Source organism: Apostichopus japonicus, chromosome 16 (assembly GCF_037975245.1).
Source record: "Apostichopus japonicus isolate 1M-3 chromosome 16, ASM3797524v1, whole genome shotgun sequence".
Classification (NCBI taxonomy): domain Eukaryota; kingdom Metazoa; phylum Echinodermata; class Holothuroidea; order Aspidochirotida; family Stichopodidae; genus Apostichopus; species Apostichopus japonicus.
In genome coordinates, this window is record NC_092576.1 from 34,195,954 (window position 1) to 34,214,778 (window position 18,825).

The 18,825-nt window shown below is 34.0% G+C and overlaps 1 protein-coding gene across 1 annotated transcript; it reads right to left on the minus strand.

Moving 5' to 3' along the window:
• Nucleotides 1–403: 403 nt before the first annotated feature.
• Nucleotides 404–18,107, minus strand: LOC139982380 (uncharacterized). Its single transcript, XM_071995155.1, has 24 exons — nucleotides 17,684–18,107; nucleotides 16,513–16,594; nucleotides 14,603–14,735; nucleotides 14,164–14,235; nucleotides 13,973–14,044; nucleotides 13,438–13,509; nucleotides 13,084–13,155; nucleotides 12,835–12,906; nucleotides 12,540–12,611; nucleotides 12,194–12,265; nucleotides 11,569–11,640; nucleotides 10,837–10,908; nucleotides 10,249–10,320; nucleotides 9,832–9,903; nucleotides 8,384–8,455; nucleotides 7,747–7,899; nucleotides 7,312–7,380; nucleotides 6,378–6,446; nucleotides 5,975–6,043; nucleotides 5,351–5,407; nucleotides 4,985–5,166; nucleotides 3,198–4,777; nucleotides 2,763–2,889; nucleotides 404–2,200 (listed from the first exon to the last, which is right to left on the minus strand). Exons 1-24 carry the CDS (start codon nucleotides 17,699–17,701, stop codon nucleotides 2,142–2,144), a joined length of 3,462 nt encoding a protein of 1,153 aa, XP_071851256.1. The 5' UTR covers nucleotides 17,702–18,107; the 3' UTR covers nucleotides 404–2,141.
• Nucleotides 18,108–18,825: the final 718 nt, after the last annotated feature.

Sequence of the window (18,825 nt, forward strand, 5' to 3'; positions counted from 1 at the left end):
TATTTATTGAACAGATTCGGATTGTAAGATCACCAGTAGAGATATAACTTTAGGCTCAATATATCAGATTTGCACGACTGATGAGTTCCAAACTTCGCTTCAAAAGGCGTCCCTTAAAAAAGATTGATTGCACAATCTTGTGCGCTAACACTTTCAATGATACTAAACAGGACCGTCAGCACAATAACCATATATTACGTAAAAATATGTCAAATTATGCTATTGTTTACTAATTGATATTAAAGCCAACTATGATTCAATTTCAATAGCAATTGCTACTACCAAAAAATGGCTAAATTTGCCACACTTGGTTAAAGATCCGGATACTGTAGGCAGTATTAAAAATCTGCTTAGACGCCAACTTAAGCCAATGAAAAGAGGACATGTTCGGAAAATCTGGACGTCTGGTAACCATGTATATTGAGGAGTATTTTTATTTGTTGTCTCAGATAATACCATTTTAAGAGATCATTTAAGATGCTAACAGAATAAACCATTTTCCTTTAGTTAAAAACAATGAAGTAAGTATTCAGAAATAATAACGTTAACCATACCCTTTTTTCGAAATTTAATAAACTGAAATCCGAAAGTGTCGAATAATTCTACTGCTTTATTTAATTTTCTTTCTCATCGATCGCGAAAATGATATGCATATTTTACAATGTGTAAATATGTGATACGTCCTCTTACACCTTTGTTTTATATAAATGTCTACATTTTAAATGTGTGAAATGTCAAACCGTGAGTTAGACTAGTGTAATTTGAACGCACATTTATCGTTATTGATCAGAACTCGAGAGGTTTACAAAAAACGGCATACTGATCATGGATAATAAAAGTAATTCAGAAGCTCAAATATTTGAATGAGAAATGAGAAATCGTGACTGGTGTAATTTAAATGTTTAGTGCTCTCAACTAGAGAGGTTTATCAAGAGAGGCACAATAGCATAACAAAGTTACAGTTAAACGATGTACAATATCAAGTTTATGTCAAATATTACATGCGCAACGTTTGATCATTTACTGTATGAGAGAATTCAGGTAGTTTTAATCCCATCTGAGTTGCTTTGACTTGTACACGAAGTATAAATTAAATTCGAAAAACATTATTAAGAGAGACTGATCAAACTTATTACATTGTCAAGTAGGGGTGATATTTCTGCTTTAAGGAATACGCCTGGACAATCCACCACTCCCCCAACCCACCAAAATATATGAAATATAAACAGATTTCATTTATTTTATTACAAAGTAGGCATAATATTGTTCTAACACATTCCCTCCCGAGATGTAAATGCATAATATATTGTGAACATGGTGTACAGTCCTGTTTCATAATTTACCTTTTGTGAAAGTAAACAAACACTTTCATCATAATAACGTTATTATTCAGTGTAATAAATACTGTCAATCATAAACATTGATTTTTCTTTAAAAAAAAAACAATGATACGGAACATGATTTACTTCAATATTCCTCACTTGTCAAATCTATCAAATGGTAACATTAGAGTACTTTCATATGAATTAGTACAGTATATTGCTTTAAATATTGAAGGTCAGCAGTTGAAGCTTTACAGTCTTCTTTCAAATAATTCAAACAAAACCACTCTAAAAATTAACCACTGGTCAATGGTAATTGTATATATATATGTTATAAATCATAACTGCAAATTCTAGGTACATGACGTCATGACGTATATGTATTTCTTCCAGATGTCTCATCATTTAAACTCAATATTGTTCAGATCGTAATATACAGTGCACTCAAGCATGTTTGTAGTCAAGTATCGTAGACATTTGGCTGTTTACACTAATTTCAATACTAATTATTTGACAAAAATCATTTCAGTTCAATTCAAAATACTACGTGAATTTTACATATTAAGAGAATGCTGCCTAGTAAGTGACGTTAAAGTCTGCAGACAAATATGGTTCCATATTTATCGTTTAATTACCATTTAAAGTTTACACTGTGGAAGGAAAACAATATAATTTTATAGAATGGAAACAACAAAATAATATAAGTTGTTAATACAAAAATGTTTAAATTTTGCAATAACTGAGCGTATCCAAGTCTCTCCACAGGTTGGCTATTTGCCTTGTGAGACTTACTGATGGAAGAACACAATCCATATCAGATTAATTTCCAGGCCAAAGTTTCCTTCGAATGATGCGAACCAGGACCAAGACAACCTCACCTGGACAGAAATACAAGATGCTGTCTATATGTGATATACAAAAGAAGTGCAGTACTTTTAACTACAAGTTAACTTTTTAATGTTTAAATATTCTTTCAAAATAATCCCAAGCTTCCCATCGACAGTTGAGCGAATGGTCCAGAAACGTAGGGATGGAGGAGATAGGGGGGGGGGGAGGGGGTAAACATTCAGCTGTGGAAGAAACAAGAAACTCCTACGGGTTGCAAAACCACCCGAACCCTTCAAGCTTACAATAAAATCAATAGTATGTATCAGCACAACTTTTCGTCAAGAGGTATTTACAGAATGATCTAAGTTAACACCTTCATTTCCCTGACAATACACCATTTGACATGAAACCTTGTATTTTTACCTGGGGCGGGGCGCCAGATCCTGTACATGAGAGTCATTTTACTACCCTAGGAACACCGTTCCTTGTAAAATCCTTCATTCCCTAACTTTGTCGTGAAAAAAATCATGATCCTCCTTCCTCACACACACACATATACACCTTTACTGCGCAGGACATTGGAACAAGCTAAAAGTCAATGTTCACACATACCTGCTACAGCAAGGACGATACCAAGATCGAGTAATATGAGCAATGTGGATAGGGTTGCTTGATATTGAACGGGCACATGAACTGCTGCTACCAAGATATTGAGGAATATCGCAGTGAGCGAAAACAGCTGTGAAAGACAAACATTTCATTAAATATTCATACTCGTCTCCGCTAAAATATTAAGTAACTACTCGTTAAAAATACTTCGGAAACGTATCATATTAAAAATTATTTTACTATTATAACTAGCTTGTATTTATTGTCTGCATCCAACGAATATTTCCAGAATAACTTTATGATAAGAATGCTTCTTCATAGCAACTAACAAAGCAGCGATTAACAATACGTATGTTCTGTTGTGATATGTTTTAAAATGAGCTAGAAAAAAAAAACATAATTGTTATGTATAATGTATTCTTAACAGTTGCAATTTACCTGAAGATGTTGTTCAAATCGACTTTTCATAGGAGAGAACTTCACATGAAGAGCCAAGAACAGAACCGATGTACCGATGGTGAATAGTTTCGTCAAAGCGTCTCCCCAACCAAGAAGTGTAATCAACATTGTCTGTCCAACCTTCCTGCAAAGCTCCAGAATCTCCCAGAACCAAAATTTATCCTTGTAGTTTTCACAAAGAAAATTCAGGCAGGAGGGAATGTTCTGACGATGTTTCTGACTGGTATAAATTAGGGGGGCTTCTTCGTTTAAATTTGAGCTGTTACTAAATCGGATATTAGCCTTTTCCGTGGATGGCTTTCGACAATATTTTCGGAGGAGGATCAACAGCAAGAAAGGGAAGGCTATTACATACAGAGCGGTGGCAATATATGCTTCAGCTTGGTATTGAGCAATGCTTCCACAATTAATATCATAGTCAGCTCGAAGTAGTGAAATCGTAATGTTACCTTCTTGGTCTACACCATAGGTGTCGCACGAACCGGGATAGATCTCAAAAATAGCATCACAACTTGGTTGGTATGTTACAAAGAGGACAAGAAGTACGTAAGTATGTAACTTGGATCTAATATTCTTCAGTTTCGCAATAATTGCTGCACTTTCATCTTTACTAAAAAACTTAAAGTATATTTTGAAAACTAGATATATCACAGTGGAAACTACAATAACTGCTATTGGAAGAAGTACGGCAATTTTGAATCGAATGATTGGATCTAGTTTCAACCGGCTATTAAGGCACTGTGGTCGGAGAGTAATCTTTAATAAGTTGAGGGCGACATAAGAAAATATTTCTCCTACGTAGCGTAGTGGTCCAGCCCAACTTACAATGTGGATGCTCTCGTAAAGATCTCCAACCACCTGATAAAAACCGAGGAAAATTTTCATACGTGAAGAAAGTTTGTCCACGAACAATCTGCCGTCTGTTTCCCTCGCTTTAGTATTTTGCCAGATGACTAAGATGATAATCAAAAGGCACAACGAGATGGTTATTATCATCTCAGATATAATAAACCATTTTGATTGACAGGGAAAACAATAATGCAAAACAGAGTAATATGCATTTTGACATTTACTGCAAAGCCATCCTGTGTAACCTTTCAGGCAATTGCCATTGATTCTAGTCGGTGTATAACTGTAGTTGTTTGCGCAGTTTTTTGATCTTGGACACCTGAAGGCTCTCGGCATTTTGAAGATATACTTCGTCATTGATGGATCAAAACTATCATTAAGTGTAAGAAGATTTGTAACGAAGCTAGAGTAGAGTGATAAGTTCATACCAGTAAAAGACCAATTCCAATAGTAACCGGGTAACAGACTCGTAAAATCATTAGAACAGTTAAAAGCTTCCTGTAAGCAATACCTACACCTTCCAAATCGATTGGTGCGAGTATAATTCTGTTTACAGAAACAAGCTCTGAAACCAGCATGTCTAGTACGATCTGTTCCTTCTGGACACGCTTTACAGTCCGATGCAGAGGAACCATTCCCTTGTAGGACATAGTTACCACTGCTACAATTTTTACACGTCTCGCTTCCAATCTCGTCCTGATAAAATCCACCTGTTTGAGAAATCAAATACTGCCTTTTTTCAAAGGTGTGCTCCAGGTTAAAGCTGCTTGGAAATTACTTAAATATTGCTTTTGAATTCAATCAATTAATTATATAATCATCACAATATCATACCGAACATCACCACAATCATCTTTGTCATCATCATTGTTATCTCAATCAATCCTCCCTCGAAGCTGCTGTCAAAAATGACTCACCCCTTGGACAGGTCATGCATTCGCCGATACCATTTCCATATCCACCAGGCTTGCAAGGACTACATGTAACATTTGTGGGATTTCTCAAGCACTGAAACCCTAGCTTTATGAATAATGGAGTTAGGACACCCGTATCATGTGAAAATGTCACCTTTGGAACAAACTCGTTATAAATGCAGACTCTAAAAATTGAAGAAACGAGAATCATGGAATTTAATACGATTCAAAAATGTCTGTCAAACTATACTGGTGTTCTTCATATATCGAAACAACATATAATAACATTTGATGTTACATTAACCTGAAACATCGCAAAGGCTATTGCTAAACACATTTCGCACTTTCGATATTTCATTAACCACTCACCCGTTTCCAATTCTCGTAAGACGTGGTAGCTTTTTTAAATTCGCACAATTGAGATACCTGTTCACATAATCAAATGATGAAAGTAATCATCAAACATAGTTCTGAAGAGCGTCTAGTAATACAGTTGCGCAAGTTTATCAAGATCGTTTAAACTGTACGTCAGTATCATCATTGTGACCTTGCGGTACTACAACATCATCAAAATACATTGTGATATATGACCAAGAAGTTTCAGTTACTATTATATCAATAATTATTAGCACAACGGAAAAACGAAATAAAAGTCTTCAAATTACGTTCCTTCCGTGAGTTAACGTAGTTGAATGTATTTCGGGCCGTCGCTATACCCTGTGGGACGTGTCGTAGCAACACAGAGTCATGGTGCCCCAGGTGATGTTAAAACCCGATTTTAAACATTTGCAACAGAGATCACTTCGTTGATTACTGCTTGGATAAAGGCATACTTATTACATTTTTGTTTGAACAATCTTGTAACTCTGATGTTTGATTAAAATATATTCAAAAGGTGGTAGGCCATGGCTGACGTTCTCTTGCTTCAATTATAGTCAGAGGAGTGCAATTCTCTTTTGTGTAATATATTTTTTATGTATTAATAATACTTACATCGTTGCATTTCCAATACCACCAAGAGCTGTCTCGGAGATCTCTTCAATATCGTTATTGTAGATGTGACTGAAATATAACAACGTAATAATAGGAGAGAATAATAAAAAAAATTAAAAAAAAACATATACCGAGAAACAAGAAGTACAAGAAAGCATAATTAGGAAGTGCGCAGCAACTAAATGGCCAGATCACAATGCTTTACTGCGACCCTCGTAAAATCATTGCAAGCGAACATATCAGTTGATATCATATCTCTCTGTTAAATGGAACACACACACACACACACACATATATATATATATATATATATATATATATAACAATATATTAATATATCAATATATTAAGGAATTAAAGAAGAATGCGTTCAAAAAGTATTGATTTATTATTGATTACGTACATGGACTTAACAGTCCCTCCTCCAAAAGAGTCATTTTTCAGATTCGTTAATCTGTTTTTAAATAGAAATCTGCCGTAGGAAGAAAATGATCGTCGATTGTTATTGGCAATTGAATGATGGAAAATAAATATCAACATCGATTGTTATCGATTATGAGGTATAATGTTGATAAAATTGCTGCATTAATTCGATCCTTACTTAGCCTAATGTATTTAGTATCATTGCTAAATAGACAGCTAAAACAAAGTTATTATTAATTTTCTACAATTGAATATAATGGTAAACATTGAAAAGTTATTTTCTCTTTCATTATGTAACTTTCATTTTCGAAATAATTGTCAAATATTGTCATGGAATATATTTTTTCACCGAGCAGTTGAGCGTTATTAATGTTATGTTTAGGTATATATATGTTTAGGTAGCGTACCATCACAAATAGTAAGGCACATTAACCACATGTTTTATTTCAATCCGCCAGCGGCGAGGTGAATATAGTTTCATAGTATATAAAACAAGACAATATGGCTGAGATATGAAAATGATGACAAAAGAAAGCAGAAACATTTTAGAACGTGATTTTGGAACAGAGTCAAGCGTTGTAATTAATACGCAGAAATTTTTTACTTGATCTGTTTTGAAGAGAACTGGTTAACTCTACGAAACCAGGAAACAACCCAATTCGTAAAAATAGTCGATGAATAGTCGATACTGACATACATTTTGAGTGAACCTTTAACAGTAAAATTTTGTGTGTGTGTTTGTGTGTTCTTAGCTACAACCATCACGTTTAGTTTTCAGTGCAAATGAACATTACTCAGATGTTTTCAAATCATAAACAGCTTCCATATGGTATGGTTTATGTCCCTTTAAAGGCTGTAAGTCAGCAAGACATCGTGTATCCTAAACATTTATGAAATATTATTATTGTACTTACATAAACTGAACACCTGTGTTATAGAACGTATTTCTATCAATATTCCGAATAAAGTTGTTGTTAAGGAAGCTTTACAACGACAGGAAAAAGAAATAATAAAATCAATATTCATGGTAAAATAAACGTAGTGTACTGTTGCTTTAGTTAACCTACCTCCGTAATTATGTCATATATTAATGACCTCAGTGCCTTGTATAATTATATATCAAAAGTTTTACTTGATAGTCAAATAATTGTTGAAATATCTTCTGAACTGCGAAAAATAGTTACCGAAGCCTTTACTAATATCCGTTGTTTAGAACATTTCTTGTTTTACTTCCATTGCTTCAATGCCACTTAAATGAACCCGAAAGTAACACAATTCTACGCAATTTCTGTATTTTAGTAAGTCCACAATTGAATTGAAATTGAAATGCTTCTTAAAATTTTGCTTACATTTGATGCAGGGTCTTCAAACCTTCAAAGGTTGTGTTCTTAAGTTGCGTGAGGTTATTTCTCTGAAGAAGCAAATACTGTATGTTATGTTCCGCTCCAGTTGTTTTCCAAAGCCCGTCTGGAATCTCAGTTATCTGGTTATTTGATAGGTCTCTGATAAAGTATGAAAATGAATAGGATCAAAGCGATCAAAAGTGTTATTCCTTTCATATGTAGCTTGTCACGTTATATGTTGAACAATTTATAATCATTTGTGAACCGTTAATCATTTGTGAACATTTTGTAACCTTTCTGTAACATTTATGTAACAGATGTGTAACATAATTTAACCGAGCTTGGGTTATATTTTCATGTTCACCTGTAAAGAACGTACATACGATTTCACCACAAAACTGACTACCAATATCATATATAGGAAGAATATTTTATGGTTAATTGATTTGGGCAATCAGTCAATCTTTATCCTAAAATACACTCATCTATAGAATATGGTAATTTCAACATTTAGTATCTTGAATTGAAACTTCTTAATTGTTCAGTTCCTACGTCTTTTGTTTTGTTTTCTGGTTGCACATGTTATGTCGATAAGCTACAAGATCCCACATACAAAATATAACTGAAGTTGTAACTTTCTTACAAGACATGATTGATCTGTAGATCGCTAAAAATATCTGCTGGTAACTCTGTTATTTGATTCCGAGCCAAAGAGCTGCAGAGTAAAACAAACAACAACAAATAACTCTACAAAGTTCAACGAATAGACAAATACAATATGTATCTCTTGTAGAGGACAAAGAGTAATTATGGTAAATGGAAAATATACGTCAAGTAAAAGTAGGTATTTGAAAACTCTTGAGGTCTTATAAAGTAGAATACTCCCCGAAATGCAAAAAAAATTAAAGTCAGCAAAATTACTAAACACATGTGGAACAGCCTCCATTCTTATCATCCTAACCTAAATATACATACCCAAGTTTTTGAACCACCTCTCACCTACTCATACCAACCCAGATTTCGGATTATACATTTACAGCGCAATGTAGTATTTATGTATTTATTTAGGCATCTCCTGAATGAAGGTAAATAAGGCTTTGTTTTTAGCAAATTTAGGAGCTTGTTCCACAGTGTTGTTGAATTAACTTTAATGTACTATGAGCGTTGCTGTATTAACTACTGGCCTGAACCCCTTTTGCTATCATCGTAAATGTATAATAGGAAATGACTTGGCCTATAAACAGACTTTACAGTATTTCATAAACGTTGGTTTTGCTTCGGCGTAATGAATGAAACCAATTGATTTAAATGGGCGTGTTTACTTCTTCAAAAGCTTTAACCATAGCAAAGCAGTTTTTTCTCAGCATAGTAAAAATACCACACCATAAAATACTTCACTCAGGTTTATAATAATCTCAGCCCTATAAGTTATTTTCCACCCACTGTTATCTTCTATCAACCACTGTTTAATTTCACATTGTAATGAAAAAGAAAGGAAAAGGAAAACGTCCCTAATTATTTTCGATCAATGTCGTTCTCAACCTGCCAATAGATTCACCAATTAAATATGTGTAAAAAAAAACTTAAGCTCGTAATGTATGGTGATATTTTCCCATCTTTAAATGTGTGTTATGGCTGACTATTCAGTCGATCGCTCTATGACCAAGGGCCTAGGACATTTGGGGCCCAAAACGCTGCAATACCATCCTCCTCAAAGCCGATGTATAAATGCGTACAAGTTTTGCTTCATAATGGTGGTTATTTCCATTTACGTTGTGTCATTGTTCAGTAGCGTACACACCCTTTTCTATCATGGCATTGGAAGGATATCAGGAGGCGAGGACACATCGTGTTATTGTTGATAATGTCGAAAATGTGCAAATTGGCTGTTTCTGGCGTGGCCCATATAACTGCCAAACTCCCCTGTTAAAGAGGCTACAATATTATATTCTCCTTACTTTTTAAAAGTGACCATTTCATACGATATGTCGTAAGCTACTACTACAACTTATTAAGAACTGTACATAATAACTTGTGACACTTTGCTTATAAAAACACATAGATAAGATATAGTAAAGGTAACGTACTCACAAAAAATGCAGAGATTTTAACCCAGAGAACGATTCCTTGGTAAGTGTGTGAATTCTATTGTCGGAAATACTTCTGTAAGAAAAAAAATGAAAGGACCAACTTAAATGTGAGGAATAATAGAAAGCGAGTACCACAATGATACTGAATTAGGCAAAATCTTGGTTGAAGATATAAGAAGTACTGCGCTTAGAAAATGTTTAATTTTTGTCCATGAAAGGTAAGCACAAGGGTATTTTGGGGGGAGGGGGTGGAGGGGGGCGTTTCAGTAATGAAGAATGATACAAAAACTAAATATAGCTTGCATCTGATTGTCCTTGATAGCGGGATGGATATACCTGGTTTCGAGTAATAATAAAAACAATACACATTATTGGACAATAATGTGCCGGTATTCACTTTAATAGGCGTGATACGTACACAAATGATATATTTGGTGTAGCTCGGAAGAAACCTTGAGGAATCGAAGACAGCTGGTTTCCTACAGCGTGTCTAGACGTGAAACAATAGTGAAATTTAATTAATGTTAATGAGATTCTCCTCAAAATAAACATCACAACCAAGTATTTTCGTTCGAGCATAAATTGTTTGTGAAAGATGGATGTAACGTGGCAGGGTCCCTTTACTTCCATTGTCAGTTGAGAATAAAACCATTCATTTGGGATCTGTTTAAAGTCAGTCTGGATATACAGGTCAGTTCCCTCTGCTAGGAAAACCTTTGGCTAGAATATGAAGGTTGTGGCGATTCACCCTTCCTTTAACTATACAAAACAGAAACCGAAAGTATTTATAAGAACAACCATTCTTTTAAATATCAAACTTATAAACATAATTTACTGTTATAAAATGCTCCAGACTACTGCATTAAAGGCCTTACCATTCCTAACGTTCCCGTTTCATGCCACTATCAAAATCATTTAAGGAAATTGCCCCCCCCCCCCCCGCTCGTATCCTTGAAATCCTGTGCACTATACTCTTGTGCAGGTTACTATTAGATCAAATACTTACAAGCTGTATAGGTGAGTACAATTCATAATTAAGTTTTCGGGCAGGTACATTAACCTATTAAACGACATATCTCTGTTGGGAAAGCAAACAACGTTGACTATTTATTGATAATAAATTTCAAGGAAGTGACAGAAACAATTCTATACCCCTTGTATAGGTTGATCTATTAATCCATTGCTTCAGAAGTTCAAGGTAAATAATCCTTAAGGTAAGGAAGAGTGTGAAACAATATTTGGTTGGATTGATAAAGAAGTCGCCTACCTTAACAGCTATTTTGCTCCTGCCGCATGACTTAAATTACACACTGTTACAGCGTTGGCCATGTTGAATTTGTTGTATTTGTTGACTAAATACTATTATGAGGTCACTTATCAGTCCAGTGAAGACTATTTGCAAAATATGTAACTTTGAACAAAATTAGTTGATCGATATATTGTAAAACAAGAATATGACCGTTTTGAATTCCGTTTGTCGTGCCTATTAATCAAATATACCATCACGTGACCACACAACGTGTATTTTATTTGAGAGCAGGTAGTTTCTTTCCGTCTCTGTATCTGGTAATGGTGCAATCATATTGCTAAGTAACTTATACTTAAGAAGTTGCGCTTTTAACCTGTTCACCTAGAATCAATAAGAAATATAAAACAAAAATCGAAAAGCGAGTGGCTCACTACAGTGTAGTAATCAACTTATAGTGTTTTAGTGTAAAATTTAACCTTAGATACTTACAGATGAAGCAAATTCGCATTTTTTTGAAAGATTCCTTTCGGAAGCGTGCTAATGTAGTTGTTAGAAATGTCTCTGTGGCACAAAGCAAAACGATCCATAAAACAATAAAATGTTTTTAGCTTAAATTATATCCAGACATTATTTTACTTAACAACAATCCTCAAACACACAATCACATTAAAATATTTAGTTTGTGAACGCTTTCATTCAATAAAGACAATTTCTATGCAGAAAAGGGAACCTATTAGTTGCAGAGACCACTCAGCAAAGAAGAATATGACTGGTATGTAAAATGAAAGACAAATACATTTCCAATGTACAAGTTTGACATTCAGAATATAGGTAATGAAACATTATTCAATCGGTTTTCAATTTACCCCTGTTTGAATTGTAGAGCACGAAGTGAAACCACAAACTAAAACCCTTAAAGTAATTTAATTTTGTCCTTTCTTCATATTTCTTAACTGAACGTTTGGGTCAGAATATAAATACAAAATACTGAAAGTTACGTTATTGTTGTAAATCGTCCAACCAACCCCCGCCCCCCCCCCCATTATAAATGTGTAAACAACAAGAGAATTTTAGTAAATTTCTGAAATGTTGTCATTTTAAGAAGTTTACGTACAATTCGACCAACAGTTTGTTTGAAGAGAAAGTGTTAACATCAAAACTGCTAATTTGATTCCGAGAAACTTTCCTGAGTTAAGATAAAGAAAATAACAAGTATTAACAAGTGTCGGTGTATTTGCAAATAATATTGCAACATTCAACGTATTACTATAAGCGTTATGTTAACTTTGAGTTTATTTCATATTAAATCCGTATTGTTAACTTATGGCATTGATGATGACTATTTCATAATACGATCGACATTTCTGCTAACGTTAATGCATGCATTATTATAACTACAACTATAGGGCGTCGACTTTGGCTCAATTTGTAAAGCGGTTTCAAAATTGCAAGTTACTTACAGTGTCTCAACAGATGATAACGAGGAAAATATTTTGGGTGGTAGAGTGTGAATATAGTTTCTTGATAGGATACTGAAAAAAAAATGTGAGAAATAGGGATAGAAAGGGTTAAAAGGAACAATCGAGGTGCGAAATCAGAAATTTTTGTTATGTTAGTTGTAGTCTACATGATATACACTTCAAATATGGACGGTAGAAAAACAAACAAAGTTAATGGTCTGTTTCTTAAGTAAACCATCGTGATACTTGCATAAAAGTCTGGATTTGTTTGAAGGTTTAATATTTAGTAACGTACATACTAACAAGATGCTTCAGTTTCATGAAAATATTTTCAGAAAGCTCCTGTAGTTTGTTTCGCGATAGAACTCTGTGAAACAAAGAAGAAGAATGAATAAATATGTTTTGAAAATCAATATTTCTAAGCATAAACCCAGGATATGTAATCATTCTACAGGTAGACGCCAATATCAATCGAGGGGTGCATAGTTCCTTAAGGTTTTAAATACAAAGGGTGCACAAAAATGTGTAATGTGTTTCATCTTACATTTCCTTCAGATTTAGTGTTTTAAGTAGTAGTTCATCTGGTAGATATTTTAGCTCGTTTCTGGACAATTTCCTGTACGGAAGATAAATAGTTAAATAAAAAACCTTACATTTCTGCATGTGAGGAATAATATTTATCGAACTGTATACGACATATGGAAGTTGCGTCACCCATGAAAGCGAAAATGCATTGACAACTTTGACAGAAATTATGTCGTAATACAGCATATCTGTTTTTGTATATACTTGATGCGTTGGTATTATCGAGATACTTCACGTGTAAACATATGTATCATAATTAGTGCTATTTGACTTTTTCGGTTAAGTCTATATGTTAAGCAACAGTTGAACGAACAGTGTTGCCAAGTTGGTTGTCTTCCAAAATATCTTCCCAGGCAGATGACTCAGTTTATTTTTCGTCATGTCTCTGTAAGATATAGAAACAAATTACTGGTGAAATACCTCCAAAAAATTAACAAGAAACTAACACAAAAAATGCGTCTCAAGCTCACAAAACTAGGCGTCAGTATAATTAGATATGTATAGATATAACTATTGACAACTTTTTGTGAACAGTTTATTAGATTTGATATATAAATTCTGGTAAATGTAGGTATAGATGACCATAAGAGCGTTTAACGTCCTCATAAATATCTTTTGAGAAATTGTCCATAACGGTTTCATTCTTTTATAATTTTTTTCTGCATAAATTAAAAAAAGTCAAGGTTAATTGGAAAAAAGTACCAAGAATCGAATCAATTTGTTCAATGTAAATTATCAACAATGTCAGCTGTAAAAAGGTTCGCAGAGTTATTTTAATTTTACTTGATCTAGTCTTATGACTTATAAATTGACGAGGTATGGGATTTTAAACCGTCTCGTCTACTTACATTACTTTCATTTCTGTGTTGAAATTAAAGGCACCATCGGATATAGTCTCAATGATATTGCTCTGTAAAAATCTGCGAAGAAAATATGACTATCGGTATGACGTTCAGCGTAGGAAAAATGAATTATTCGTGCTGTCATTTATGTTGGCATATATGACAATCTAATCCATTTGATATGTGTAACTACTTACAAGTCTTTCAAATGCGATTGGTTAAGGAAAGGATCTCTTGGGATAAACTTCAAATTATTCCCTTTAAAGTCTCTGGAATAAATAAAAATAGTAGCAACAATAAAGAAAAATAGGGACAAACTATAAGAAAATAGGCATACATTTCACTGCGAAATACAATGAGGTCTAAGTAAGCGGTTATTGTTGCAAATAATGTATAACTATGTTGTGTTGTTTTATCATATTGTTTTATTTGTATGTTGTTCATGGTTGATATTCGTAATTAATTGTTCATGTGGAATCACTTTTGTACTCATTAATTTACTTTGCTGGTCTCTTGGCGGTCAAAACAATCTGTCGCTTCCAACAAGCGTTCGTGACCTTCTCTGGGTCGTTTGACAATAACTGTCCTAGCATGAAATATGAAATGCCGCACGCACAATGTTTTTTCAAAACTTACATCTTAGTAACGTTTGGCGGTATATTCGTCGGAAAGTTACCCAGGCTTCTATTGGAACAGTCCAGTTCATAGAACTTGTTAGTTTCACGGCAAATACATTCCGCATCATCTCCACAGAGAATCGCTCCACGAACTATGAACATAATCATGACATGTTAAAGAAACATGTTAAATGATACTAGACCATAGATGATAATGGCAACGATAACGATTCAGATAATAATTAAATTAATGATAATTATCATGATAAAGATAACAAAAACTATAATTTAAAAAAAAAATAACTCTTGTTCTTACTGATTTTGATAGGGGATTTACATTAACACAAGACACTGAGGACATAGGACGTTGTGTATAATTAGTGGTTTATGTTATCATAATCTTACGGGATAACTCTGAGGAAAACGTCTGAAAGGGTGATGGATATATATATATATATATATATATATATATATATATATATATATATATATATATATATATATATATATATATATATATATATATATATATTAGTGTTTGCACGGGTTATCCGGGTACCCGGGTACCCGCCCGACGTGATACTACCCGGTTCCTAATTTATTACCCGAATCCTAAGCAAAGCGTGATTTAAAAAAAAAAAAAAAAAAAAAATTGGCAAACCGACGGTTAGGCAGATTTCCCATTGACTTAGCGTGGTGTTAGGCTGCAATGTGGTAGAAGATAAAAGCAATAACGAAAGCTTTCCATAGATATCTAATAACTGCGTCACAATTTCAGCTAATAAACAGATGGCTAGGCTAGACTACCCCCATTGACTTAGTGTGGTGTTAGGCAACCATGTGGTCGAACGTAACAGCAATAACGAAAGTATTCCATGGATGTCTTATAACTGCGTCACAACTCCAGCAGATAAACAGATGGTTAGGCTTAGCTAGATTTCTCATTGACTTAGTGTGGTGTTAGGCTACCATGTGGAAGAAATTATTATTTATTCATTCGTTTATTTCAAAGAAGGAAAGGCTGACAAGGAATTTTACGCGATGTTTATGGATTATAGACGGGATAACTAAAAAATAGTAATCGCAAGTGGCTTTTTACTAATCGTTTATTCCAAATGTGATCAAATTGCGCGAATCGCGCAATCTCGCGGCTAATGCGAACCCTGGGCCTGCATAATAGATAGTAGTAGTATTAAAAACTGTTTAAGAGCTAAATTGGATATTTATATGGTTTGATCCAATAGACGTGCACGAGTTAGCATAAGCAGCGGCGGCAGTGCGATGTTAGTAGTAATGCTAATTAAAATTAAATAATTAATTTATTAACAAGTTAATGAAAGAAACAGAAGCAAATAAAAATTATTGAGGGAGATATTATACCTTATCTTACACCTACGTATTTGAACATGAAAACATTGTCCGTAGAGAATATAATGCATTTATTACAGCATCCAATATGTAATTTCTTGAAAATCGTGATACACGAGGGTAAACTAATTTTTTCCGGGTACCCGGATACCCGACGGGTAACGGCCCTCGGGTACCCGGTTCCCGATTTTTGGACCCGTGTAAACACTAATATATATATATATATATATATATATATATATATATATATATATAAATGTTCCCCTTTTATTTGCTGACTGCCTGCGATCACATAATTCTATCCGGGTCATTCGTATTTCGACATGGGTAATCAGCAAATGTAATATTAAACTTTAATGATGCAACAATCTTGCAAGTTAGAACAACAGGGCATCCCACTCATAGATAATTATAACGAAAGAAAATTAATGTAATGAAGATTTAAGTGTTTGCTTACTTTTTTATCTTTATATTCATAGCCTGCACTATATGATAAGATGAAGTATCACACTTGACACTTTATTAAAGATAGTTTAATACTCTTTCATCATAAAAGTATACCTTCATAACTTTTGAGTATTTCGTTGTGTAGAAGGAAAAAGAAAACCGATATGATCAGCCTCCTGGAAGCTTCACTCTGGAACTGAAAGTAAGGTAACAAACGTAATCTCCCAGCGCTACTTAAAAATAATCTAATTTTCGACCAAATAATGAAAAATAGAATAAAAGGTTTTAAAGGAAGCATTTGGAGACAGAGAAAACTTGAACATTTATAGCATGTGAAGAAATTTTAGTTCATTTTACATAAGTACTAAAGAATGAGAGTAATATTTGTTCCCTATTATTAATTTAACATCAACTTATAGTTAGAGTATCAGCAGAGCATAGCTTTTCAATCAATTGAGTTGGAAACAAGGCATACTTTAAATCATGCTGCAAATCGAGTCAAAAACACAATTGAAAATATTTATAGACTAGCTCGAAATGGTAATTACATATTAAGGTCATTAATAATACATTTGAAATGTGTTACTTACCGGTTATATTGCTAACAAGTACAGGCCAGATAACACAGTAAGAACAGTGGAACGCGTTAACTGGTTCAGATCCATGTCTAGCTCCCCAAATAATTATCTCTGACTTTCAATTATGTGTATTTTGTCTAGATTTTCTGAAGTCAGTTTTCATCGTTCATTAAATTTATATCAATATTTGAGAACGTACTTTAGGTCACATATGTACCATGTTTCCTATTAGAACTCGTTAAGGAATATTCACTTATCCATCAAGTAATTTAAAGGTTAGTAAGCATGTATAATATATTGCAAAACAAACAAACAACAACAGGTGGGTTTTACACTTTATCACCTCGAAAGTTGACCTTTAACAACAACGCAGCCCCGTAAATAACATATTTCTGCGTAGCATAGAATAAGTCTAAAAGTTAACAACATCTTTTTTTCCCCAATATCATGAATATAAATCTGCATATATTACTCCAATGTACAAAGTATAGCCACTAAGTACTATCACGTGTTATGTCAATATCAGTTACTTATCAGAGCCTTTACCTTTATGAATATAATTTATCAGATATATAGTAATATCAAAATTGAACTATTATCAGCTTAGCACACTAACATCCTTTACATATCGTTACATAAGCAAATGGACATATGGCACTCAACAGCCCTGCACATACGATTTGCAAGATACAACGAATTTTACTTACGCAAACTGTGAACCCCATCGGCAGCAGAACACCTTAGTGTCTACGGACAAATAGTAACTCTATGCAAGATAAGCTGAACCGCAAGTTATGCTGTACAATTAGCATTCACCTCAACATTTAAGTTCCTTGTCTTTGGAAACAATAATAGAAACATGTGATGTCGTATCTGTGACTGTTGATTGCAATTGAAAAATAACTTACTGAAACTGAAATCTGACATCATTTTATTATTCTATTACATATCTACCATACGTCTTTAGTCAACATTGCGTTTTGATGTTGACATATACTGAACTAGAAGTTGTTCGGACTCTTCATTTTGGTCACTGAATGAAAATATGTATATGCGAGAACATGAAAAGATAGCTAGGGCTGCTGGCAGTGGAATGTTTCTGCCCGGCTCACATTTCAATTAGGGATACACCACACGACAGTGCTTGGTCATTCAGGTGAATTCCTTGTATTAGAAAAATGAGTGCCGGGCAATGGAGTGATCATTGTGTTGTTAACCTTTATCAAGGTGTTTCTGAAAATTGTCGCCAAAGAGAATGATTTAACAATATAAAGCGCACGGAAAACATGGACATCATGGACAGTGTCAAACCATATTTGCTATTTAACTATACAGTAACGAACATAATCAAATTTGGATCAAATGGTTTCAGCTTCTGATGTCTCTTTTATATCACTCATTGACAAAAATGACACCACTCACACCATTATCTTCCACACGAAATCATATTTTATAATAACTATCCGAATTTAATATTCTACCGAGAACTTTCAATATAGGTAACTTTGTACAGTGTATTGCTGCATGAAGGAATTGTATTAGAACCGACCCAACGACACTCCACCATGTAGTCACACATACAGCCTTAAATGGTGTGAGGACTCGCGCACAAAAAAAGTCTCATGCCGGTAATCTGACCTAGTTTCGAATGAGGTGTAACATAAGTGTTAGGCACCACCACCGATCCCAAAAAAATACACACAGCTTGCTACCGTCGGTAATTAGACACAAGTGCACATTCAATACATACAGCTACGGTCAATACCCACAACACAGTGTAGATAGCAGCGTGGACAGATCTAGATAACAGATAACAAGGTATCACGTTTCATTTGTCTGCATTTTGTCT